Source organism: Bombus fervidus, chromosome 12 (assembly GCF_041682495.2).
Source record: "Bombus fervidus isolate BK054 chromosome 12, iyBomFerv1, whole genome shotgun sequence".
NCBI lineage: Eukaryota > Metazoa > Arthropoda > Insecta > Hymenoptera > Apidae > Bombus > Bombus fervidus.
The window spans coordinates 6,844,563-6,872,553 of record NC_091528.1 but is presented as its reverse complement, the minus strand read 5'-3'; the positions used below and the strand labels follow the sequence as shown (position 1 = coordinate 6,872,553).

At 36.3% G+C, this 27,991-nt stretch overlaps 1 protein-coding gene across 3 annotated transcripts; it reads left to right on the top strand.

Annotated features, from left to right (window-relative positions):
- Window positions 1-35: 35 nt before the first annotated feature.
- Window positions 36-27,725, top strand: LOC139993218 (uncharacterized). 3 transcript variants are annotated; one of them, XM_072014730.1, is made up of 8 exons: window positions 36-816; window positions 10,331-10,555; window positions 11,326-11,903; window positions 19,620-19,800; window positions 20,901-21,035; window positions 22,990-23,473; window positions 23,989-24,230; window positions 25,701-27,725. In XM_072014730.1, the coding sequence occupies exons 2-8, from the start codon at window positions 10,333-10,335 to the stop codon at window positions 26,015-26,017; spliced, it is 2,160 nt and encodes a 719-aa protein (XP_071870831.1). In that variant the 5' UTR covers window positions 36-816; window positions 10,331-10,332; the 3' UTR covers window positions 26,018-27,725. The 3 variants fall into 3 exon arrangements, with proteins under 3 accessions (XP_071870831.1, XP_071870830.1, XP_071870832.1); XM_072014729.1 differs by having other exon boundaries at window positions 38-816; window positions 23,989-24,244; XM_072014731.1 differs by having other exon boundaries at window positions 39-816; window positions 23,080-23,473; window positions 23,989-24,244.
- The last annotated feature ends 266 nt before the right edge of the window (window positions 27,726-27,991 follow it).

The following is a 27,991-nucleotide window of genomic DNA, read 5'->3' as shown; positions in this document are numbered from 1 at the left end:
TGTGCTGCTGACCCAAATGAATCCTATGGCCAGTCAGTCCCGGTCCGGGCTTCTTCGCGGCAATATTGCTCGCTCGACAGCTGGTATCGTATAGACGCGCCCGTTCTTTACATACCACGTTTAACGACAGCTCAAACAATTTCACTTGTCATTCATGCGTGTCAATGGTCAGTCGTCTATCACGAGACAAAGATCGGCGATTTAATTGAAAATTTAATTTAACGGTCGGTGCCCATATTGCAGCGAAAATCTGATGGTCCAGTGAAATTTTAAAGGTACCCCAAACAGTGAAAGTTTCCAATCGATTGATATACGCGAAACAAATACGGTGACTGTTTTGGATAGTTTGTTTTTTGGAAAAATGTTCCGCAGTGTTCGTACTCCGCGTTGACATCAAGAGCCGACAATCGGTGTGCCTAAACCGATTTGTTCGCGTTTTGGCGGGAATTATTCTTTCAAAAAATTATTACTTTACTCTTTTTTACAATTCTTTAAATTGGACACTCGAGTATTTTTGTTTTAGTGTAAAGTTTTATCAGAGAAAGTGTGACAGAGAGAAGTATCATTTCCTGGATTAGAAGTGATCATCGAGCTGTAAATACTTTGTACGATCTTTGATATAATCGTAACACGCGGTACTTGGACCAGAACAGTGGAGGCTGAGGATGCCTGAGGCGGAAACAAAAACGTAGAAATCGCGTCGCACCGGCCACGAGGATCCGATTGATCGAGATCGCGCGCATCCGCAGGCTCTGAATAGCGATGCGGTTGCATTCCACGGCAACGATAGTTCCGCATAATCACTGACACTCTGCAGTAAGTACCAAATTATTTTCTCTTATTTTTATTTATTCTATATCTTTCTTTTCCGATATTTTTTTTTTTTTCTTTCCAAGTTTTCGATTATTTCTGGCTAACGACGGAAATGATTTGTAAAATATCAAGGACATCTCCGCCTCGCGTCCTTGCGTCAGCTTATGGACGGTGCATTAATTCGCTCAATGAGCATAACAATGTAAATGCAGTCCTCAATCGGATACGCCGACCCTAGTACTATAATTTCGAAATTATGCTCGTTCCGCGATGAAGTTCTAATTCGGTCGTATTCCGGAATTCTGATTCGCAGGATATTACTCCTTTAGCCTTTTATCTCGGTCTGATTTTAAATTGGTTGGCTCGTAGGGTTTGTAGTTTGGATTTGCGAAACTTTAAAAATAATCGCGTGTAGTTCGCAGAGTATAACAAGGAAGTAATCAGATATTCCTGTTAGCTCCTATTACGAGACAGAAACAAGTTTTTCTTACGGTACAATCCCACGTAAATAGCGAATCAACCTCGTAAAATATTCATACGGACAATTTTTTCACTAATCTACTAATGCTTACAATTAGAAGCCGTCAATTGAAGAGCTTTCTGGTAAAAGGACTCTGGTAAAAGGAAGACGTAATGGCGAATTGAATAAATTGCCTTGGAAATTTTAGTACTAGCTTTTTAATATTAGCTACGTTTTTCATAGTATTTTGACAGTCTTTGCATTAACGTGTATAATAGAGCTGTCTTACACAATTGAATTAACCGTGTCAATAAATTCCCTCATATAACACATATACATAATTTACTCGTTATAGTTTACAAATATAAGTTTCAAGAACTACAAATCACTTGATTATCCAATTCTAATAAAATCTTATTGTAGCAAATATTAATTTTGTTTTCTAAACGACGATTCTATGGTTTACGACTTTTACCGTAGAATAGCTACTCTAAGGTAGTAAAATAATTTTATGTGTACACTTAAACAGAAAAATAGCAGGAGAGATGATATATTTTTTTAGAAATCCTAAGGGTCTTCTTTGTATTTTCAATTCAACTCAGCTATTATTTTCTTTTTCAACCACGTTGTATTAAATCCTCCTTTTCAAATTGGAAAGGTCTACAAAAACTGATTATCATAGTTTTCTCATTTTATTTCTAATTTGTAAGTTGTGACTTGTAAAATTTCGCTAATAATATTAACGGAATTGCACATGAAGTATCCGAAGAAATTCGATAATGTGAATCGGAGAAGATTCCTAGTTCGCGAAATAGCCGTTTTTCCCTGACCTCGAAACAACGCGGAACATAGACAGTGCGGTTGCGTTTGGCCGAATGGAATTTGGCACGCACGTACTTGACGGTGGCTCGAGCTGCAAAAAGTATCGATGCATCAAGGCACTCGAAGCCGTACAGAGGCCGTCCTGAATCTTCGGAGACGGCCAACGAAGTGGCCAAAGCCACGTTCAACCGATAATGTGATCGCCGATGCAAACCGGCCGCGCCTAATCTTTCTCGACGATACGACAGATCGGTTCTCGGTTACTTTCTCGCCGGTATTCGTAACCTACTTTTCGACCACGATGCAGTCACCCCATGTGCCGGTGCCAACAACTCGAATTAGAAGGGTTCTAATTCGCTAGAATTATCTTGGAGCTGATGTCGTAGTCCCTGAGCATTCAGCTCCGTCTGCTTGTAATTTTGGAAGTTGATACGTGATCCTCGGATCTTCGTTTGTATTTTTATGTTCCTTCTGGTAGGTAATCTTGAAGAGAGAACTTGATCAAGATAAAAACTTTTTGATGAGAAGTTGACTCGATAGATTCATTCGATAGGCAGAGAAATATTTTTGAAACCAGGTTTACAATTCGCTAGAGTCATTTCCTCCAAATTTCTGTTTCCTCTTTCGATTCGCAAGAATTTATCGAGATGAAAATTTCTTTAGAAAGACAAGCTTTCGGTGGGCAATTATACCGTACATTTTCATTTCTCTTTGCAAATTCCGAAGAGTTCGTCGAAATCAAGATTTCTTTAAAAACACGGCGGCTCTTCATCGATGCGTCAAATCATCCAATCGGCGGAGAAATCTTTCTAAGAACTAATTGTTTAATTCGCTGGAATTATCTTCGAACGCATCGCAGCAGCTGCATACTTTATCTGCTTGCGATTTTAGAAATTAGTACACGATCCTCCGATTCACCTGTATTTTTATTTCTCTTCGGAAAATCCGAAGAGTTCATCGAAATCAAGATTCCTTCGAAAACAAGTCGACTCTTTGTCGTAGCATTAATTCATCCAATCGACAGAGAAATTCTCTGGGAACCAGTTTCCGCCTGAACCACCAAATTCAGAAACGTACGCGTGTACGTACATGGATGAAGCCATACGTTTACCTCTTCTCGTCTTACCTGGCAAAACAAAATTCCTGTTGGGTGGATCGCGCATAACCATCGTGAGAAACGGTTTCAAGGTGGAGGCCAGAGTCCTTTTCAAGCCCCAGAAGAGACAAGGAGCATTCCTTACGCGAGATAAAGAAGCATAGAGGAACGGGAGACACCGTGAAAGAGTGGGCGACAGAGTTTCACATGACCGAGTTAGAGCATCCAGTTTTGCCGGGGGCATGATACTCGTGACACTAAATATCGTTTTCACGTAGGCTGGTTGATTGCTCGACAGAGAAGACCTAATTGGCCAGAGGTCACAATCATGAAACGTAATTTCATCCTACTAGAGGTAATTGCGGGAATTGCCGTTCCCTTGGCTTCGCGAATGCTGCGTGTGATACTTCGAATTGAATCTCGAACGGCTACCGATAAATTGCGCTATTCAGGAACGTCTATTGGAGTTTCAGGAAGTTAAATTGGTCGACCAAGTTCTTCGATGATATTCGACGCGGGGGAAGATAAAGATGGATTGAAATGAAAATTATTTTTGTTTGCGAAGTTCAGGCTAATACTTTTCCGGGGAAAATAAAACGAGCTTAGAATTATTATGTGCTTCGTGGGTGTCAGGAATTTAAAAAATATTAGGTTTAAAATTTTCGTACTTTAACAGAAGTTTTTTGTTTACGTAAAACCTATAAAAATAGGAGAAATTACTATTGATGTAATAGTAGTTTCGAATGAGTAACGGAATGAGCAGGAAATGCAGAGTGGTTTTGATGTAGCTTGAATTACGATTAGGTCTTTAGTTGGTAGTCTAGTTATTGTCTTATAAAAAGTGTACGTATACGTTTCCTGTAATATATGCGAAAATTCAATTACTTTATTATATTAAACTCTGTTTGTACTATCCATAGAACTTAAAAATACACTTCCTGTACTTTGGAACACTAAGATTATACAATTATTTTCAACGCTCGTTATTATACATATAGAGATTATAGAAAGTATTTAAATATTCAGACACATCTTTCTATTTATCATAAAAAGCTGCACCAACTCGTATACCAAAGATATCTTTAACTTGGAGGATACAGCTGCTAAAAATTTAATACGCGTTTATGGCATTCAAGTGTTAGCTATGTACTTCTACAAGCTATCCAGCGATGCCTTTCGCGACCAGGAGAAATTGACAGAGATCGCGTGATTCAGATTTATCGCACCTTTCGTAGCCAAGCTTTAAAATAACAGTGAAAAACCTAACAAATGTCCACTCTTTAGAATGTTCTTCTTTCGCGTTTTGATATTTTATTAGAATAGTTATAGATCTGTGAGAAGAATTTTATTTTGTTAGTACCGGTTGTCTCTCGGTCAGAATAGGGTCAAGCTTAGCAGATATTAACGTCTTCCTCGATGATCTCATGTGGCTTCGTGACGACGAGCGTTTTTTCTGACCTTGGTCGATGCTACACACCTCCCAGCATTCCAGTCTAATCGAACGACACACCTCTCACCGCTGCTTCTCGTAGTCCATGGACCGGCATGCTGGTCATAAACGTGTACCTTTATCTGTGTGTGCTACAATCCACGTGATTAGGAAGCGGTGGCTTTTAAACTTGTACTGCTTCTTCGATGGATGTTTTCTTTTTTAACATTTCGAAAGGAACATTTGAACTTTTCAGGAGGAATCCTAGGCTATAAACTGGTTTTTTTGGATGAACCTCGAGGTATTTTTTTAGGTGCTTTATCGTTTCAACGAAAGAATTCGAATCCTGAGTGCTTTGGACTTTCGTTTTTTTGTCTATTTTTTAAATCCTTAAAAATTTAACTTTCTTCTACGGAAATGGAATTTTTTACGTTTTTTTTTTTTTTCTTTTTAGGTAATCTATCGAAAACTTAATTTTCTACAAAAATAGAATTGTAAGTTTTCCTTTAAAAGTTTAAAGTTCTTTGAAAGTTTAGCTTCTCTGAACAGAGAATTTTAATCCTTTCACGCTTCATTGTACTTGCGTGCACGCAACACTGCGCTTTAGTAAGTCATTTATTAGCTAAACTATAAATCTATTTCTTTTCGGTAAAGTTGACTCTCTTGAACAGTAATTTATTAGCGAATAACTTGTTGATAATAATAAAAGTGAATAGAGTAACCATTAGTTGTTGGTTGTAATGTATAGCGTATAGATTTCTCGCTCAGAATTTTAATCAGTGAAATACAATAATCAGGCCAATAATCAGGTGATTTGTAATTCATAAATTTGTAGAATTTCACCAGTTTTAGTACTAAACCTGTTACTATTATACGAGAAAGTTTTATTATGAGACTACAGATATTTATTCAAATTTGAATATATGTGTTGTATTTTACGAATATAGTCAAAGAAATGGAACATAAGTAATATTATAGGAAAAATATACTTTGAATATTTTATATATTTTTGTATATTATACGTATTTTCATGATCTTGAATTCCATAACATTATAAATGCCAAATGTTTTTATTATTATTGTTAATAATTTACGATTTGTAAGGTTTCTGCCATAATATTAATATAACTCTATAACATAATCCAATTTTCAATTTGTAATGCACACCATGTCTCCTTTTTCTACATTATTTCTATATTATTAACGAATAATAAAAAAACGGTCTTTATTGCAGACTAAAAAGGACTCAGTTGTGAAAGGATGGAGAAAATAGAATAAGAAATACCTGTTTCTTCTCTAAAACAAAAACTAAACGAAAATCTCGAGACATCTGTCCAAATTCCTGCGAAAGTAAATCCTTTTTATGGCATTACCATACAGACGTGCGCGATTCTGCGGACTTTCTTCGGCGTAACCTACTTCCGGCAGAAACAGCAGGAAGAATGACGTTCACATCGAGCTAAAGAACCGAGTATAATGGAGACAAGATCTTCAGACTGGTTCCTTCGGACGACATTGTTATCAGTAGAAGGAAAATTAACCTGGTTTCCGTGACTTTTTCTACTTTGAATCTAATTTCACTTCGTCCAAGCGCCACTTAAAATTTTACAACCATCAAACTAATTAAAATTACCGGTATCAGATTCTTTTTGTTTTTATTATTAAAAGTTACTTCTTTATAAGTTATAGAAACAAGTAATAGAAACGCATTTTTTAAGATGGTCTTATAAAAAAGACGTAATTTTTCTTCTTCCATAATTGTACTACATTATTACTGACGAAATTTTACAAGTAACAAGTTTCACGCACTAACAATAATAATAAATTGTTTTGCATAATGTTAATAGGTTTGATTCTAAACAAGTGTTTTTGTTAATATTGATATTCATTTTCATTAATAGAAAGGCATGGTTACATAGACATTTATCATCGTTATATAACTTTAATTATAAATTAATTATATACAAGATACTTAGGCATACATATGAAAGACGATCATTAAGTGTTGTGATATTAAAATATTACAACACTTAAATACTTTGAAAGAATTATTAAATATTCTGTATCGAGTTTGATACAAACTAAACTCCCCAGTAGCCAGATTTCCTTGAAATTTTCACCTCGCTAATTATTTTCTTCATTTACTTACGCAACTAACGCATTAAGATTATTGCATCGGTTCTCCTTAGCGATTTCTTACAAGGATAACCGAAATTTTCCGCCTTATAATATCGCACATTGCACGAATATGATGTTAACAGTCTCGTGAATTTTCAGTATGAAAACGTAAGACCTACTCCACGAACATTTGAGACTCATAAGCTTACGAGAACCTTTCTAATCTGCTTCATGCTGTTTTGAATACATACAAATTTCCGCTATTCTCTTGCTGTACTTTTTAGCGTACCAATTTTACTAACTATTCTCATATACTATTCAAAATTCTTCTCTGTGCAAACTATAAAAGACAAGAGGGAGGAGTGGAAATTTACTTGTTAGTTGCTACCCCTCCACTATAGACAAAATCCGTTCCCTTAAAGGCTTCTTTGTTAATTGTCCGCAGCGCAGTGCGAGTATCTTGAAGGGTAAATGAATAAAAATTTATACAAATCTTTAGCATAAAAGATTGGGATTAGGAGGAGAAGTAGAAAGGGTGATAGCCAGCAAGACAAGTGATGGAAGGTTTGAACAGTGGAAGGGGTGATAGTGGTCGTCAGTCGGGAAAAACATTCATGTTTCCTTATTTCTTTGCTACCATTTTACCAATGTTCCAATCTACTAATATAGAGGAGAAGGTATTTAGCCGGTCACTCGGAGGTACAGGAGATGGAAGATACATATTTACAATTTTTGATGAACGAGATAAGGACCACGAGAAAGTAACCGAGGGTGTGGAAAGATTTCACGAGCCATTCGCTTCATATTCGCGTGTTTCGATTCGATCCTCGCTGGGATTCTTTTCTTTCTTTTCTTGGAAACCTCCGCGATCCCGGTAAAATCTTTCCGTCAAGAAATTGCCTCGAAGAGGCCTCAGCTTGACTGACAGCTCCAAAGTGAAATTTCCTCGTCGCGTAACAATCGTTGAAAATCTCTGACTTGGTGAAAACCCGGTAAAATTATGAAGTTTACGTGATAGCGACGATAAAAAAGATAATAGCACGACTTGCGCAAAACTTGGGAATTTATGCAACTAATCGTTGAACACTTCATCGTTTTTAAAGAGAGAGTTACTCAACTTGGGAATATTGCTCTCCACGCTGTTTAAAATACTTTTAAAGTTATTTTTTACTGGCTCGTATCTTCAAATTGTTCGTACACTCCCTTAACACGTTGATTAGTTAATTAGTAAACCTGATTTTCAACACGATGGTCATCGATGATTTACGTTACTGAATTGTTTAAAATTGATGGAAATAAGATAAAGTTCATGGACTGAAAAATGTTCAGCGATGTGATGACAACGATTTCGGTGGAAATGTCGAACGAATCCTTTAAAATTCGACTCGTTTCCAATAATAAATTAGACCACGGCCACACGCGGAATAGAAAGTTGCAAAGCGGAGCCGAGTTGAGACGAAAGAAGAAGCAGAGTCCGTGGCTGAATACTTGGAACTTGAAACGAGGAAGAAAAATCATAATCTGCCCGGTGTCTCTTCGCGTTATCCTTCTCTCTTACCATCGTTGACATTTTACGTGAAACCAATCAAGAACTTCCTTCTTCTCGCGATAATAACTTCGTTGATTAACGATCATTCTCGCCATTCTTCCTCGAGCACGAGGATGTAATAATTCGACGCGTACGACGCTAATTGCGAGAGCTTTCATCGAGATTAAGGCATTGCCACTCTCACTGACGAGAACCTTGCCTCTGAAACGAGCCGAAGAAACCAGCCTTTCCTTCCACCTGTAATTTCCCTTGCGTTTTCCTCTTTTCTTTTTTTTATTTCCTCTCTCTGTCTCTGTCTATCCGTCGATTCTTGTGGCATTTTCCAATCATTTCGTCATCATCTTTCAACCAAATTCTTGGAAGCTAACTGTTCTAGCCTCGTTTGCAGGGAAGATGAAACATGATATAATAGGATAATTAACAGGTTTTAAGCTAGTATTAAAAACTAGAGAGATAAATGTCATAGCATGCAAGAAAAATAGTATTGGTGTATGGCGTACCATTCAAAGCCGAGAAGCAGGAATCGAATAAATAAATGAAAAATAAAAAAGAAACATGATAAGTCTTGCGCTTTTTACAGAGAAGCGATTTTAAAATTCAATATACCATCAAGTAAATTTTGTTTTATCTGATTTCAGGATTAAATACGTATTCTTGCTATCCATCTATTCCTGAATATTTGGAAAGTACTGAGTGTCGTAAAATTAGTTATGACGATTTTATTGGTTTCATGCAGGATACTCGTTGGATTGGAAAGCATCGAAATAATAGAAAATTGTTAGACGACCTAGATAGTTGATTCTTCATCGATAAATTTGGTTTCCAAATTATTGAAAAGTGAGAGAATTGAGAAAAGTAGATGATGCGATCTTTAATCTTCCTCGATTGTTAAATTTATGTTTCCTGTGCCTTTTATGGCACTATTTTCGAATTTAAAATCACACGAATATCCGAGATCATCTCACCACCTCTGGTAAACTGGGACAGATCGAGTGCATTTTAATGAATAGTTTGCTCGTTTCATTTTACCGGTTGTAAAGTTCGTTCCGTTTCGAGCCTCCTCCTGGGAGTAGAGATCGAGACGGACGATTAGCGCGAAATTACCTCGCGTGAAAGACTTAATTGGATGAATTGAAGTGATTCTTTTTTCGGCTTGTTCGATCTTCTTTCGCCTGGCAGAAGCCTCGTATAGAAAATTCTATACTTTCCCCGTGGATTAATGAAAAGTATCTTAACAGAGAATAGACGTTCCATCTCACTTTCCTTTCATCTTATTCGAGTGTAAATTCTATATATGTACACATATCTTCGATTAAATATCCGTTTACGCATGTGTATATCTTGTCTACTAATTTATCGATAATATTAGTAAATTGAGAAATCACTACTTATTATCGATTTCTGAAAAATTTGAAAGTGCAAAAATGCTGAGAGTGTGTAAGCACAAAAATATAAGTAACGCAATTCGTCCACTTGGGTCCCATGTCTTTAATTAAAATGGGAGAGGAGAGAAAGTTTATAGAATAAAAAGTATGAAAAGTATAATACATGTAGAGATGGTATCTATAATTTTACAAAGTGGATCTACATTTAATTAAAGAGCGAATAAATATAATAGTACTATGTAATAGGTGATTACCATCAATATGATAAAAGATTGTTGATACAAAAGGTTACTAAAATTTATAGTGTCGGTATCAATTCAGCTTTCTTTTATTCGACACTGTATATTTATAATTCATATAATCAAATATCCGCAGTCTAAAACATAACAGTTAATAAAAAGGAATAATTTTTCTCAGAAACTACAAGAAATTCAGACCTGAATGTATTCAAAAGCCTCTTTTAAGTCTGGCAATAAATTCTATACTTTCCCCGTGGGTCAATGGAAAGAACCTTGACAGAGAGAATAGGCGTTCCACCTCACTTCCCTTTCATCTTGTTAAAATGTGAATTATTTACATCTTCTGTTAAAATGGCACGCTAATTTTTCTCTTTCCTTTTCGCACTGGTATTAAAAGAAAGGTTGTCTTTTTATTTCAGAGATGCGAAGCGAGGTAGGAGAATGGCTGCCCACCTGTGTAGGTTCTCCGATATGCATCCTGCTGTTATCTTGGTCGCTTCTGATTTATCAGAACCAGCCATCCTCGGCGAAACGGAAGATCGACGTGTTCACGGTAGCCATTCTCTCGCAGAGTTTGGTTCACCAGCTTGGATTGCTGTTGTATGCCATTCTTACTCTCATTCGGCCAACTAATCACTTTGGAGGTAATGAAACAAGAAGTTACGCATCTGTTTCTCTATCATTATTGTAGGAAGAGAAAATGATAGGAGTGTCTGAAGAGAAAGCGATTGAAAGATGCTTGAGAATAGGCAATCTTATCCCTTAAATGCATTCTTTCTAAATATAATAAAAGCTTTGGAAACAGGTAATTGTTGCGTTGGAAACTCGGCAAAATAATTCTAAAACTCGTTTTAATCTTTTAGTATTCTTTTATGTAAAGTTTTTATGGAAAGTTTTGTTTAGAAGCGTGGGGAAAAGGAAACTTTTTATTGAAATTATTACATTAGGAAACTTTGCTTATACATTGTACGATTAATTGAACTGTAAATACTTACACAAAATAAATTAAATACACGATTTACGTAAAAATGCATAACGAAAAAGTACAATTTGTATGATTTTTTAACGTTGCCAGTGCTTTCTAAACAATAAAACAATTTCGTAAGGTTTCATAATTACCAGTGTCACTAGAGCACTGGGGAAGGCGTTAGGATGAAGCGAAAATGAGATGGTAGTTAATTGGCTACGGGCAGTAGAAAGCAAATTAAGTAAAGTAAGGGATTGAGGAGAAGGTGTAAATAGGATGAAGTAAGAATGAGAGAGGATTTAAATATAACACGCGTAAGTAGGTACGTGTGGTAAAAGTGGAAGCATAAGTGAAAAGAGATAAGATTTAATGTAAACAGAGTTTTCATTCCTTGGCTATTAAAACTGAAATATTAATAAATTACATAATTATTATTTTATTTCACAGAATTCTGCTCGACCCTAGTCTGGATGCTAAACTCGTCTAGCATCCTTCAAGAACTGACACTGACCTCAATCGCAATTTTCACCGCGATAAGCATGGGCGACGAAGCATTAAATCTTACGAAAAATCATCTTAAGTATCATCTGGTCAGTTTAAGCGTGATCAGCGCTTGCGTTGGTGTCACTGGAGTCCTCAACTTCGAACCAGATCTCTGCGTCTTTCTAGCGCAGGAGATCTCTCTGAAATATGGAATTTTCATGAATTCACTACGGTGTCTGTTGGCAATGACGACTGTGATCAGCCTGCTGATGGCTTTGGTCAGAAACATCTGTCGTACACCGAAGGCCGAATTGCTGAAATCAGTGTCAGATCTATCGGAAACCAGTTCGAAGAATTCTTCAGGAGCCTTCGAATGCAATGCTCAACATTGGGATCCTTCGAGCGGATCGTGCACCAGTGGATCCACTAACAGCAGAGCTTGTTTACGAAAGAAGAGAGTGCAGATAGATGAAGCTAGCGGAAGATCAACGATTTACAGCATTCTCTTCGTTTGCTATGTCTTTCAATATCTTCCAGTTTTGGTAAATATCCTTTTGCTTTACATTTTATCCTCTTTTTTTCATTTGTGTAGACTCGGATTAACTTCGCTGCGTACCTTTAGTTATTATAAATCTAATTGTAACTTTTTTAACGTTAGAAAATATGGCACACGTATTTCAAAAGTGACGAAACTCGAAAATGGTTTTCAGAGAAGGCGAGGAACTATTTAGATGCTTGCAAAGATATTATTTATTGAACGTTTATTATTATTGACAAGGAAAGTAGTTTTCTAAAATGAGAGTAAGATTGAAATATAGAAATTCAAGAATTGCAGCAGAGTTAGGAAATTCAAAATTATAGAAAGGTCTGTCTGATTTAATAAATGATATTTTTCAATTTATCTTTCTATCGACCGATTAGTAGCGTGAGTTGAATTATTGACTGTAACGGGCATGATTTCGTAATGGGCATGATTTGGCTTATTTCCGATTATGTTATTTGTCACGCGCTATTAAAAACCTACTTGCGATTACACGAGCAGATCGTTGGTTTAATTCGCTCATTAAATCAGCCTGGTAAATTAGTATTCGATTATAGAGGTCGTTTTATGATGATCTACTTGTTCGATGACATTTAAACATATCTTTAATTTCTAGTTATTATTGAATTTATTAAGATGATTGAGTCAGGAATATTAAAATTATTAGATTATTTTAGATAGCAGAAATATTTCAAAAAATATGTTTTCTTTATGTTCAAATGGATTACAAAAAGGAAAGGGTACCCTTGAAAACCGGAACCTAGCTCGAATTCCCTTCCTCCGGAAGTGAACGAGTCTCCGGTATTATTCTCTTCCTCTCACACCGGAATTCCGTTCATCATTGAGAAAGTTAGCACTTCAGAAAGGGAGACAAATGACCGAGACTTTCCTTTCGTATCGAATACATGTATGAGTTTTTATTAAATTATATTCCACGGCACTCGAAAGAAATAGGAGTTTATATTTTTGGCAATCGCAAAAAAGTGGAATATTTAGTTTTCTTGAAAAGGAAATTCCAGCAATAAAAGTGCGCTATACAGAAGTATCGAAACATAAAAAGCGACAATGAACATGAGGAAGAACACTGGAGACCTTAAAACTATAAATTCTGGTAGTGAAAAAGCGATACAAAGGCAGGGAAAAGGAGATACAAAAGGAGAAGAATTCCAGCAGTGAAAAAAAGAATAATGCAAGAAGATTAAGGAGGAATATCTCCTAACGATAAAAAAATTTTAAGCAGAACAAGGTCACCAGGAAAAAGAGACAGTAAAAAGAATAATGTTAAGGATATTAAAGAAGTAGTTTCACTAGAATAAAAGAAACCATTTAAAATCATATCAATAAGGAAATTCCAGCGTTAAAAAAGCAGTACAGGAACGCGAGGAGGAGCAACAGAAAAAACTAGTATCATTACACACGACCGATAATGTATAAGTATATTCGAAAGTGTGAGCTTAATATGGATTACGACCTCGATATCAGACTCGATTATGATTCGTTGGATGGCAAGCTTGTCGCTAGAGAAACTTCTCTTGACCTTACTCATTAATATTTATAATCGCTCGTGTGACGTATCTCGTTGATTATTGCAGCGACCAACAGTGAATTAGGTTGCTTCGATCCACGCATTGAAATCTCCTCCATACCTCTCTATCTCTTTCGTCCAGAAAAATTCGTTTCGTTCTATTTTTCATAAAAACCGACGAAAATCGTTTCGTTCTATAAAAACCGATGAGATTTTTAAAATATATTTATAAGGTATAAAAAAATTTTTGTGGTAATTTCTCGTTAAAAATCTTCCATAATTTCATTTTCGAAGTCTAACTGCTACTAATAACGTTAATATGTTAATTCGTAACAATTTATTGCTGTCGACGAATATTTACGTTGTTCCGATTTTACTTTTCTCATTAACTTTTACGATCGTATCTCTCCGAATGATTTTATACAAATACTTGAACGTTCCAATGTAGTGCGTTACATAAACGCATCCACGATATTTAGTGGCCAGTACATAAATAGGAAACGCTTACACGTATACTAATTACTCAACTAATTATATTGTAAGTTTTACTTCTATTTCTTTCTCTGTAACAGCGTATTTAAAAATACATTTCTCGTACTTTTGAAGCACTATTATTTTCTTCTTGCTTTATATAACAAATTTCACGTTATGTTTTAAAGTTCATTGATCTTTATATTTACAATATAATAAGATATTATTAGAAACCTTTACAATAGAATTATATTACAATGTTTAATAAAATCTATATTTAATATAGCTCGGCTTCTAAATCGATATTTTCAATAATAATTACTGGATTATTGTGGAGAATTATTAATTAATAGTCATAAACCAAATTACATTAAATTTACCATGATCTATTAATATACTCGCCACTGTAATCTATTATAAAATAAGTGTTACAAGTATATTATTTCCATGTCAGAATTCAACACGCTCTCCAAAACGAACGTGAAAAGAATTCTAAGCGCATCGATCAGGAAATATTCGGTCTCACGATGACTAGGAAGCATAAGCGATTACCAGGCGACACTGGCACAGAATAAACTCAACTTTCAGACCTTCGGTCTTTTTACTCGCGTTGCACTTTCCTTTCAAACACCCCGCGCGAAGCAAATCGCTGTCAACCGAACCGACCTCGATCAACGAGAAAGCCAGAGATATATTCGCTCGAATTCTACGCGAGTCGAGCACCGTGACTCTCCCGCGTTCTTCGTCGAACAATTAAAAGGCAAGGTACACTATTACTCATAAATATCCGGCCACTTTGCTCGATTCGTAGTAACAATATATGAATTTTATCAGAGTGTACAGATTAACGATGAATTAATGCTTATTATGTTTTTATGGTATTTATTATGGCTTTAAATCTAGATCACCTATTAGAAAGATGGCAACAATATGTTTTAATATTTACTACATACTCGTATGTATGTATATCTATTGCTACATACATATAGCGATTCGCGAAAGTGTATTTGAACACTGGAACAGTCCATCATTTTGAAGGATGTTATAAAAATTATCTAAAAAGATTTAAAGATACGAGATTTCTGTGAAATTTATTATGAAACGCATATTTGTAGAGAAATGGGATAAATGAATTACTCCTTGATTATATCGATAGATTATATAGATAGATTATTTATATGAATGTAATAACATGTCCATGTACTCTTTTAAGAAAACGTGAATGAACTTATTATCCAAGCTATAGTCTTGTTACGGTGTTAATGCTTCGTATAATATATACATGAACATATTAATGAATATATTAATGAACATACTAATGAATACACGTATTCATAAAAGATTTCTACAAGTGTCGGAATACTTTTGTGCGTTACCGTAGCTATGCTGATTATAAAGGATAAATCGTTGTAATATGATTCGTTCGTGATTTTGTAATTAAAGTGTATCTTGTCAAAAGTAAGCAGGTATCTAGACTCTTGAGTGATAGCGTAAAATGCTTGGAAGGTTCGTTCAGGATTCAACGCGAATTGCCGTTGAAATTGATTGGAGAAACTCGCGTTGCTCATGAACAGAGACAAGATAATGGTTGCGAGATAAGAGGAAGGAGAGAGAGAGAAGTATACGACGCGCCCCTCATTGTGGAATCGCGCGAACCGGGGCGATTCGCTTGTGCAGCACGCGTGCAACGACGCTAGTTACGTGTTAAATATATGCCACAAGCCGAAAGTACGCCAACGAGTATTCTTCGAAAGATTCGGAGCAGAAAATCTATTGCTCGAGATTGCGTGGGTATTGTAATTGTCGGGTAATGGAGGTTGAAGAGCAGGGGCGTGATCGAATTATGGGGAACGAGCTTTCGATCGTCTTTCTACCGAAGCTTTCTTTTTTATTTTGTGACAGAGAGAAATTGTAGAGAAACGGTTTAGAATATTTTACAAGAAATAGGGTAAATGTTCGATATTGCGGCGAAGGAGGGGAAAATGTTTATAAGGTTGTTTTATTATAATTTTATCATAATTTTAGAAAACAGGATTCTATTTCACAAGAACAGTAAATATTCTAGATCAAATGATCGTTACTGACATAGTGAAAAGCATTCTGTACAATACCACTCTCATTGGGTTAGGTCATGTGGTGCATAAATAAATGCAAGCGACGACGAATATACTCGTCAAATACAGTTAACTGGTTAATTGGGTTGCTTATAGTCGCATCAACTACTTTGGCCATTAGCGACTATAGTAACTACTCGGTTAGGCAGTTTGTCAGTTTATCAGACAATTTATCTTTGTTATTGTTATGGTGTAGCTTGCTAAAGTATTGTTGATTTTGAGGCACGATGGTTTCTGTATGTCGTGCAGTATAGAAGAGGATATTCTACTGTAATTGTCTGGTCACAGTCGTTGGAGATGGATTTTTTGATAATACGTACAAGTCGGTGATCTTCGTGTGGCCTTTCTGAATCTAGACATAACCTGTTCTATCCTAAACGAGTTTTTGGTTTTTTGTTTCTTCAATTACTGGGAACATACAGATGATAATTATTAGATAGCAATATTAACTTGGGATTAATCCTGCTAATGGGAAACCAGTTTTCGATCGTCTTTCTGTTGGAGCTTTGCTTTTATCTTCTGATAAAGAGAAATTCTAGAAGAGATTTAGAATATTTCATTAAAAAAATATGATGAATTTTACATAGTAGCTTCAGCGCTAGAACTAGAAGATAAATTCGTTGAAACGATGAGTTTTTGATTTATTGGTTTTGAGTTATTGGTATTTCCAGCCAATGGAAACATACATATGATAATCATTAATTATCGAATTATCGTACAGGAACAATTAGATTCTTAAATGGCCCGATAGAAAGTCTGAACATAAGAACAATAAACCAAATAAGGATGTCCGTAACCCTGAAAGTATCATAAAAAGCAACGCGATTTATTTTCTTCGTTTTCTTTCCTCTTGACAGAATCACGCGAAGGAAATCTTAGTTTCCCGGGTGAAATTCGAAATTCAATTATATCGTCCATGAAACGGTTTCACTGTGTTAATAGAACGATATTTCGAGGTTTCCCTTTCCACGGGAGAGTCGCTTTCGGTGCGCCCAACGCTACGCACGTTTCCCCTCTATCTAATTAAGGTATACTAGTTTCGATTTCATATCAGCTATTGCGCGCGTAATAGCCGCGCAGAATTCAAATCGCTAGAGCCACTCTCTCGCCGCGTCGCCAAATTCAATAATCTAAGTGAGCAAATTTATCGAGCGATATTATCGATAGATTTTTCAAAATTATTTTATTTCCTTTGTATATTTACAGGGAAACGACGATACAAATATGTACGTATATAGTAACAAAAATGATTTAATATAATAACAAATTTAAATTAAGAAAAATTGAGAAATTGATTAACTAGATAATATGAGTATTTACATAGAGTTAGACGAACGAAAGAAATAACAACGAGTGTGCAATTTTAAATTTTGAAACCGGTCGTTTGTAATGATCTGGTAAGGCCCTTAAGCATTAAAATGTGTCTTAGAAGAATTTTACTGATTCGGAATCATTTTTGAAACGTTTTCGATATTTTTGTTATTTTTATTTTATCCGTGTAATTTCATCAAATTAACCAGTATGCACGAGTGACCACGTGCAATTCATATCGCACATATAATTCCATGTAAATCCAGTCTAGAATCGCGGCGCGATTTCCCAAGCGACTAGAAACCTTTTCTTACGTCGATCCTGTCATTAACTTCTGCACTGGCCGAGAGATACGAAATACGACTATGAACTTTCATTGTTGCGTAATCGGCCACGATTTCTTGCCGCTTTTTCCACAGCTGTTCGCGGTTATATTCTTGTCGAACGTACGAAGGGTCGTACTCGTATATCTTGTTTTATCCAGTCGCGAACTATTCGACTCGAATGTTAACGCGGAACGAAGCTCGGTGAATATTCATGAGTCGCTCGACCATTCTCATTTTTGCAACGAGTGCTGCGTTTGTTAACGTGAGCTACGTATTGGAACTGTTTGGTGGAAGCTTGGAAAATAGCGGACATCTGTCTTTCAGGGGATCTCAGGATCTTTATAGAAGCTCTGTTATTCTTTACAGTTGCGTTTCAAGATAGAATTTTATTTATCCGATAGGAAAATAGGAAGTGGATATAAAAATCAAAATGCGAAACGAAAAACGATACAAGAAGATCGTAAAATATGTTATGGAAAACTACCGAGATTATATTAAGCGTGTTAAAGATATTAAAACGTTAAGTTAGAATTATCTTTTGAAATACCTATTTTTTATGTATTTCCTTTGCCGCATTAAAAATGTTTATCATTATACACGATACGGGTTGATTCTCAAATTATTTGATGATTATACAACATGGTCACGCGATCTAGAAAAATAGGAACGTTAGTCTGATTGTTTAGAATAATATATCACATTCCCGCTTATTTTTAATCCAATTGTATTTTCTTAATATCGAAAAATATTTCCACGCGGCTTGAATAAAACGCGAAGACCTTGTGAACTCTCGTCGGTGTGCATGATTTCTCGCTTCAATCTTATATGGAATATTCTCCGAACGTTACAAATACTGTCTATTTGCTGAAACGAGAGCGAAATTGAAATATAAAAATTCAAGGATCGCAGTAGGTTTAGAATCTTGTTTCAACAAAGAGTTCCACTGCAACGCAACCCTGTTTCTCCTTCACGCGCTATTACGCGGAGAAGGTATCGAAGGTATACAAGGCATACTTATTTACGCGCCAGCCACGCAATGAAGAAAAAAAAAAACGCGCTTCTGAAAGCGCGACCGAACGCAATTTTCACTGCGAGATTTCCCGCTCGCGGCTGGCTAAAATCGAAAGTAACACACCGGCCATATAAGGCGACGCGTTTCGACGTTTCCCTCGTTCCCTCTTTTTCCATCGCACCCTTTTCTCGGTTTCTTGCTCTTTCCGCGGCTGCATTAGCATGGCCGCGAAATTACAGAAGCGTGCGCGTCGCTTGTTTATCGACGCGTCGAGGGCAGACGAGCCGAGTAATTAGCCGCGCGCGATTCCAATTGCATTCCACTGCATATTTCGCTCGGCGAAAGCCACGGTGTAGCGTTCCTGACACGATTTCTTGGCGAAATCTCATCGATCGAGAGAATAAACTATCCCTTCGTGGCTTAAGAAAATCCTAGAGAAATCCTGGAAATATATTTCTCGCGATCGCACGACGAAATGGAAGTTTCAAAGAAGAATTTAAGTTTCTTAGATGAGATTCGTAGTCGAGGAAAATGCGACAGGGTGAAATATGTATGTGGAGTGTTTTTCCAATTTTTCCAAACGATGCTGATATATATTATGGTTGTACCTGAGAAGAAATATTGTATAAATATAGATCGGTTGAAGCTTTATTTAAGAATAAATATATAACGTAAGACACTCTAGTGGATTTATGATAACAGTAGATGAGCACGATCTCGATGAGTACGATAAGAGCACTATATGAACACTTCCAAAGGTTTGAATATTTACGCTTATTCGTTTGCTGGGATAACCAGTGAAGGATACGAATAAGAAAATTCTAGGTTTTGAACAAAAGTCAGAAATAAAAGATCGCGTGTAGAAAAGAGAGGGAGATTGGAAGAAAAAGGAATGTAGGAGAAACTGGAGACAATGGTCCGTGGTAATAACATAGAACAATCTTCTTTCTCCTACCAGGTCATATCTATCAAGCCAGGTCTGCTAAGGGATTTCTGCACAACCCAGAATCTGGCGACTTGGTTGCCTCTGGTAAAGGACACCCTGCTGCCGGTGTTTCTGGCGCTGTTCGACAAAATGTTCTGTCGCTACGTTGCGAAGGTCTACACGAAACAGGATCACGCGAGGAGATTATCTCACGGTACGTGATTCTTTGTTCTAATATAAATTGAGTTCGGGTGAGATTTTCTGCAAGCTTATTGGATCACGCTCATGCACGGATGTAACATTTTAATCGATTAGTCGTTTCTTTGATAAATTAAATTAATTTAATTGCTAGACCGTGGAATTTTATGCATTTACGGGGAACTTGAATGTGCTAAAATGCACAGAATATGCGATGGTACATCGTCGATCACAAATATTATCGATATCTAGCAGATATAAATTGAATGCTTTTCATTGTCATTAGTTTCTAATTATTTTATTATAAATCTATTATTGCATTTGCATCGTATGCATCTCATAATAGAATACTAAATAAAATGAAATTTGGAATTCAATAAATATAACAAGTACGTGGATATCCTAACGCTTATAGCGTAACTGATAATATAGCGTTATAATGTTTAGTAAGTAAAGCAATTATCTTTCTAATCCTTAATTATATAGATAAGAATATATAAATCTCTGTAGATATCGACTGTCCAATTATCATATTTTCTACGAGATCAGCGAGTGTTCCAATAGAATCCTGTACTTATGGTACAGCTGATGCTTACAAGAAATCTTGCATCTAGACACGATAGCTCGATTTTACGATATTTTCTTGCGAGGATGGTATCGATTGCAGGATGAAAAATGCAACGTGTTGACCCAGAGTACACGCGTGGGAACGAGCTGCATCGAACGCGTAATCGTCAAGGAGAAATATCAGTTACGCGACAGCTCGTCATCTCGCAATCCTGGTAACCGCGTATCGCGCGGTTAATTTCTCTTTTACTCGCGCCATTTATTCGTTTTTCCCTTCTTTTTTTTTTTTTTTTTTTTCCTCTCGTTTCCTATAAAATAATACTCCGAACGTTTCTCGATCGTCGATCGTCCCGATATTTCTGTCTGCGAAATGATTTATAGCCGGTCAACGTCGAACCACGACGCTTGATTTCACTATGTGTTTCATTTTTGCGGCTCCACTAATATAGATCGCGAGGTGAGCGAATTTTGCGCAACGGCCACAACAGAAGAGAAATTGACGGCCCGTTTCTAGACGATTTCACGAAAAAATTTCTGTTACGCTTCCAGGCGGCATTGATGGGAAGTTTCGTCACTTCGAGCAGGACGCCGAGTATAAGCTGCAGTTGAACCTGAACCACGGACTCAAGTTCCCCTTGACTAACGGAAGCCTCTACGGCCGGTTGCACAATCATCAGAACAGAGGCGAGTGTACACTAATTTTTCGACACGCTTCCTTTGCTCCTTCTATTATTGCCTCTTCTCTCCTCCTTTCTTTCTCTCTTTCTCTCTTCTCTTCTCTCTCTCTCTCTCTCTCTCTCTCTCTCTCTCTTTCTCTCGTTGTTTTTAGCGGTAGCTAGCTTATGTAGGATTTCTTTAATGCTGACATTTACGCTTGTTGCCCATTGACACGCTCTATGTCCGGCTATCGCGATTTATTATATGTTATAAAAACTACAGTTAATACGAAATATGGAAGTATGACACACATATGTTTATAAAAAGTGGGTACAAGTGTTCGAATACTTTCGTGACTACAATGCACTTTATGTGGTTCGTAGTATAATTTCAAAAGCAAAGAATATATTTTTTAATTATTGTTGAAACGAGGATACGGTTTGTGTATCAAACTAATCGCGATTAAATTAATTTACGAAGCGTTAAGAGTACAACTTTTAATTAGAACATTATTTCGATCCTTTTGGAATAAATATTTAGTCGAAATAATTATCAAATTCTTTCCGGGCAGAATAATCTTTTCCGGATAAAAGTCATTCGTTATTCGTTAAAATTCTGCTTTCTATTTATTCGAGTGTTTCATTATTATTTATTCGAATAATTTTAAAAGTATCGTATTATCATTACGAAATTAATAATTTCTTTTACGGATGATAACAAGGATAAAATTGTTGGTTAATTTTAAAAAAATTGTCTTTATCCGTGACAAGTCCAAATTCTACTCTGCCAGAGTACTCCACTTATGTAGTCTCCTTATTTACATACATTTCCAAAATCATTTTCCGAAATGATTTAAACAATTCATTCATTCCGATGAATATTCATTATTTCGAAGCAACTTCCACCAATGGATTCCACTCCTATTTATAGAAATGTGCGAAGGCTTCACAGCCATATTGATCTGGCGAACAATGCCGGTGCTGTTGCAACGCTGAATATTTATTAAAAATTCCTGAATCCTTCGACAATGGTTTCTTGCGCATTATCTGTACTTCGAAAAATCTTTAGAGAATCACGAATTCTCCGAAGGGGCCATTTTATTGGATACCAGGGACAAATAGCTGCCGATAGGCAACTATCTCTCGACTCGGAACATGCTCTGAATTTTTGATCGGGAACCATCGCACGACCCGGTTAACACGCGTTAGGAATTTCGTGGGACGTCGCCGATAGAAAGTGCCGTTTACTCGCGAACGATAGCACAAATACTTTGAATTATGGGCCACTGTGCAAGTAGGAAATCGATATTCTCGGTCACGTTTTCTAGAATTTCTGACGGTACACTTTTCTCCTGCCCTTGAAAATCAATTCTCTCGTACTTTTTCAACCGAGTCTTTCGGAAGACAAACTAATTAACTCCATCTTTTTTACTAGTTTTATAATTTTAGAATATCCAATTCTTAAGAACGATTTGTTCGATGAAACGAGTTCTTAAGCAGATGACATAAATAATGATAAACTAGATGGTAAAGAATCATTATTTTTCTGTAATTTTCAATTTATGCAGTTGATTAATAGGGTCTGTGAGTGAGCCAGTCGTTGAATTCTTTTATCCTAACTCTATAGTGATTTTAATTTAAGAATCAGTAAAGCCAATTAGTGAGATAATGCGTCAAGTCTTTCACACTTTCCCAATTTTTTAATTCTTCCATTCTGATATAATGATCTTAATTGAAGAACCACCAAAGACCAGACAATAAGATAATACGTAACAGTTATATTAAAAGAATCAAAGTCAGTCTATCTAAAATTACCGTGTTTTTAATAATTTTCAATTTTATAATTATCGAAATTTATTTTCAAAGAGCAACCTCTAATTAAAATAAATCTTTCCGTGTAGCCTAAAAAATTCCTAAATAACAAAATCCACCGACGAATGCCCTGAAAGGGTAAAAAAAAGACAATGGAAATGATGTTGCAGGCAAAACTGGTACGATAACGATGGGGATACAGCACTACCCAAGAATACAATCTCTCAACGAGGACAATAATTACGCTTCTCTCCCCGCAGAACTCTCTTCCTACGCCAGCTCGACCTTCGAGCCACGCCAAGAAGCAAACGTTGTGGAAACAACGAGAAAGAGCACCGTGGACCAACAGAACAAACGTCCAAGACCAAATGAGATTTTCCAGGAGCTACCCGGTAGTCGTCGAAAAATTGGTAGTACCGACGTCTTCGGTCAGAATATGGAAAACCTAGTCCAGCTGGATGATCCTTGCAGCAAAAGGAAGTTTACGAAGAGTCTAGATGAGATTCGAGAAGAACCTCCGAGAAGGCACGCAAGGAGCGCGCTTGGCTTGGAAAATTTGATCATTGGCTTAGATAACAATCTGCAGGAAGAGCCACGTTGCCCTAGAATCGCTCTGAGGAGAAATCAGAGCTTCGATCATGCTAGATGCCAATCGTAAACATTATTGATTTCTTTGAAAATTGTATTATCGAGACTCTCTTGCACTGTTCAAGTAATATTATTAGCGAAAGTTTACAACTTACAAGTTACCAATATTAAACAATTCTTAAATTCTAATGACAAGTTTAGTAATGGAATAAGCGAAGTTTCATGAAACTATTTACAAATGTTTAATGATTGTTTTAAAGATTATTTGGTATAAATGTTAAAAGTTTGAAAAGCTTCCTAGGATTCTAATGATTAATTGGCCTAGCATTATTAGTAAATGTTTACAAGTCATCTAGCTACGAGCTATCATCAGTACTAATAATGAATTTTATTTGATAATAACGCGAGTAGATTTCTATAAATATATTTTATAAAAATCACCTGTTACCTATTTTGAAATATTGTAAAATCATGCAGAAACTTGCAAATTATCAATTCGCTAATATTATCATTTTCTAAATTATCGTGCAAGAGGATCTGTATAAGAATAGCATGAATACTTTTTATGGAAAATGTTTCAGGTACCATCGACCAGCGCTGGACTCGAGGACGTACGACTTAAGGAAGCAAGATCAGAAGAAAGAGCAGCAGAATATTCAGCGAGAGGAGACTCAGGAAGAAGGCGATGGTTATGAGACTTCCGATGATGAGAGCTGCGATCTGGAAAATGGAGATTTCGATACCATGAGCTCTTGCAGGAGTCGAAGCAGAAGCTGTTGCTCCGTTACCACCGTGGCCAATGACGATTTCGAATACTTTCAACGTAAGGGAACTAAGGTAACATTTCCAGCAGCACCCTTTCATACTTCCTAGAGCGTCTTACAATTTTCATAAACGAAAATTTGAGCAACCTATAAACTTGTACTCTATTTTTACATTTTTTGGAAACACCATTCCTTTTTCTCTTTTTCATTTTTACCTCGTTTTATTTTCATTGATATAAGTTAGGAAATGGAATAAAAGAAAGGTATAATAATCTTTGCAATTTGGATTTAGTATTTATATTGGTACGATAGCTTTCTTCTTTTCAAAACGTAATTTTTAATTTCAAAAAGTTTTGTTATATATTTTGTTAAAGTGCAAAGGGTTGAATTCAAAGTCGTAGTTACCAAAGTCCATGTAGCGTTTTAGCTGCGATTTACACATACGTCATTTGAACTGTCAATTTAATTAGTACATCTGCTTTAACGAAATTTCATAGCAAAAGTAACGAACAATGTGTTAAAAGGAACATCATCGGTTAAACTCAAACACAATTCAACACTTTTCTAATGGGAGAAAAGGTGCAATTCCTGAAGTGAAAACTATGCCCGTATATTATATTTTAGTAGCCGTAAATGTGAAACTTGTACCGAATTCCCATGATTTTTTTCATCTCACACCACCGCCACAACTTTCCATTTATCACGCCAAAGTCGGCAACGAAAATGTGCTGAAACAAATACAATACTACCGCTTGAAATAAAGCCATTTCTAATGGAAAAAATATGCAATTCCAAAAGCGAAGTAGCTGCATTCTAGCAGCGCGCTATGAATTCGTTGAACATACACCAGATTGCTATAGTCTTCTCCATTGCACATCACCACCAGCTTTCCATTTATCACCTGAAATTCCACGCAAACCACGTTGAATTATACTTCACAGCGAAAATGTGCCGAAACAAACACTAGCTTAAAATATACCTCATGATGAAATGTTTCTGATATAAGAAAAAATAATGTATACCCCTAAAGGTAGAGTTCCCAACATTTTAATAGCGCAATGAACGCGTTAAATTTACATCAAATTGTCACAGTCTTTTTCATCGCACATAATCACCAACTTTCCATTTATCATCTGAAATTCCAAGCAAATCACGCTTAAACATACTTGGCAATGAAAATTTACCGACACCAACATTATCATCCAGACCTAAGATACAGTCATTTTTTACATTAAAAAATATACAATTCCAAAAGTGGAGCAACTTAACAACGAACGCATTACACTTACACGAAACTGCCATAATCTTCTGTATCGCACATTACAACCAGGTTTCCAATTATCACCTAAAAGTCTACGCCAAACCTCGTTGAAAAATCCATCGCGAACAAACCAAGAAAACGATCTCCATTTTACCCATGCACATTGTCGGCGAAAAATGCGAGGACCATTGGAATTACTTCATCGAGAACATGATTGGCCTTTCATCGATTGCATAATGGAGGATCGTGAGAACGTGCTGTTTTGCAGGTGGAGCTGCTGCCCTCGAAGAGAGCCAGCGAGGTAAAGGTCAACATGCGATCTTTCACGCCGAGGATCATCGAGAACGGGACGGAAGAGAGGAGGAACAACCTGATAGACACGAAACCGAGCATACAATCGTATCATTTGAAGAAAACGAGAATAGGGCCCGGCTACTCGATGAACGATCTCGACAAGCTCACAGTCGATCGGAGGATGCCGAATCTTTCGATCGAGAGCTTGAAGAGCACCCTAAAAAACTCGGACGTCAGCTACCTGGACAATGGGGACATCTGCAGGCACGACATTGGCGGATCTGCACCTGACTTCAAGAAAATCTTCGTTACTGAATTTATATGAAAATTCTGGAGGACAGAATTTGTGGAAATTTCTTTGCAGAGAACGATCTGCGTTTAGTGCACTCTAATTTTTTGACCTATTTTTCATCTTTTTCCTTTTTTGTTTGTTTCTTTTCTTGATAGAATTTGACCAGTAGAATTAAAAAGGATACCAATTTTAAATTTAGGGTGGCATCTTTAGCCTAAATTTAGGACTGATTACATCATAATCAGGATAGTCTAATTGTTACGCTTGAAACTAACTTCTTCAGGTCTACTATACAAACACGCTATCGAAGCATACAGAAGTTAATGGAAAATTTACAGTGTCCCGAGGTGAAGTCAATGATTAAAAGCAATGATAGCATGATAGCCAATGATCTTAGTAATGTAGGTTGGAGAAGATCTTGGATGAAGTAACAATAGAGTGAAAAACGAGGATAAGGAGGATTGTACAAAGTGTTCATTGTAATATAAGCCAATATTATAATTAATTTCTTTTAAGAAGCTAAGGTATATCTTGTACAAAACAATAGCGAGTCATTTCTGAAGAAAAGCGTAAGACTTTGGCACGAGAGGAATGGAAAGACTGTATAAAGTATTCTTTCACAAAGAGACGTGTTCTTCTTTTAGAAAAATTAGGACTGATCTTGCATTAGAAATCTTATATATAGAGTCGATTTTGTAAAATGTACAGAATTTTTCTTTATACAAGAAGATCGTTAAGGCTGTAGAAAAATTTGCTCTTTTACGAAAGCGAGGGTCGTGCCTAAGTAGAAATCGCGAGGTAATCTCCCGCAGTTCCTCTACGCCTAAGATCTAGAAAATTATATAACAACCACACGGAAGTAGCCGGATTGGAAAGTTTGCAAGAATGTAGCCAGCGCGGTTAAAGAAGATAATTAATCCAATTGTCAGTTTCTTGTTTTCTCGTTCGATAATTATTGGCTTTTCAAGGTTCGAATAAATATAGTCAGGACGCGGAAGGACGCATTTAAATCTTTCCAGCAGCTAATTACCGATATTTGAACGAGGATAGATCGATTTAAAGTTCGATTTAAAGATCGTATGAGAGCGTGTGAGCTGTATAGAGATACAAATGGAAAGGAAAATTAATTAAATTGTGAGTTTGCCATTTTCTGTTCGATAACTATCGATTTTCCAAAGCTTAATATAAACAGAGTGCAAGAAGATTCCTTTATACCTTCGCAGGTTTTCGTGTAATTGCCTGAATGATATTTCAAACGACGATAGATTAAAACTCGATTAAAAAATCGTATGAAAGCATGTACGCGATACGGGGAAACAAATGGAAAGGAAAATTCGAAAAAACTGATTTGAAACGGTGATTCTGCGTTTTAATAGAACGATACATTGCGGTGCGTCATCTGTCCATAAATCACGACCGGCCGACGTAATAACTTATGGGTCTGGAATCGAAATTGCAACGAGGCTGAGTTACGATCCGTATAGATACGAGACGATGTCTAAACAGGAATGGTGTAAAATATGTGTAAAATATGTGCTCCCGTTGTTCCCACAATCCCGTATCGGCCATTTACGTAACACGAGATGTTTTTGAAAACAACATGTTCAACGCCTTCGATTATTGTATAAAGATCGTTTTGTATATATCTTGTACATTTTGTACGGTATTATTTAATTCATTAAATATACATATATGTGTACGTGGCAACACGTGTGTTCGCAGGTGCGTTTGTCCCGTTTAATTCCCAGCTCTGGCCGATACAGAGAATAATTAACGATCATAACAGACATAACAGAGAATAAAGAATAATAATAAATTGACAAAAAATAACGAGAATATCTTGGTTACCTTTATCGATATAAAGAAAATCTTTCAAAGTTGAATGAAAATGAAGAATATTGTAATTCATGATTTTTTACCATGAAGTCATTGGCTTCAAATATTCAATTTCAATATTCTAGATGTCTTCTTAG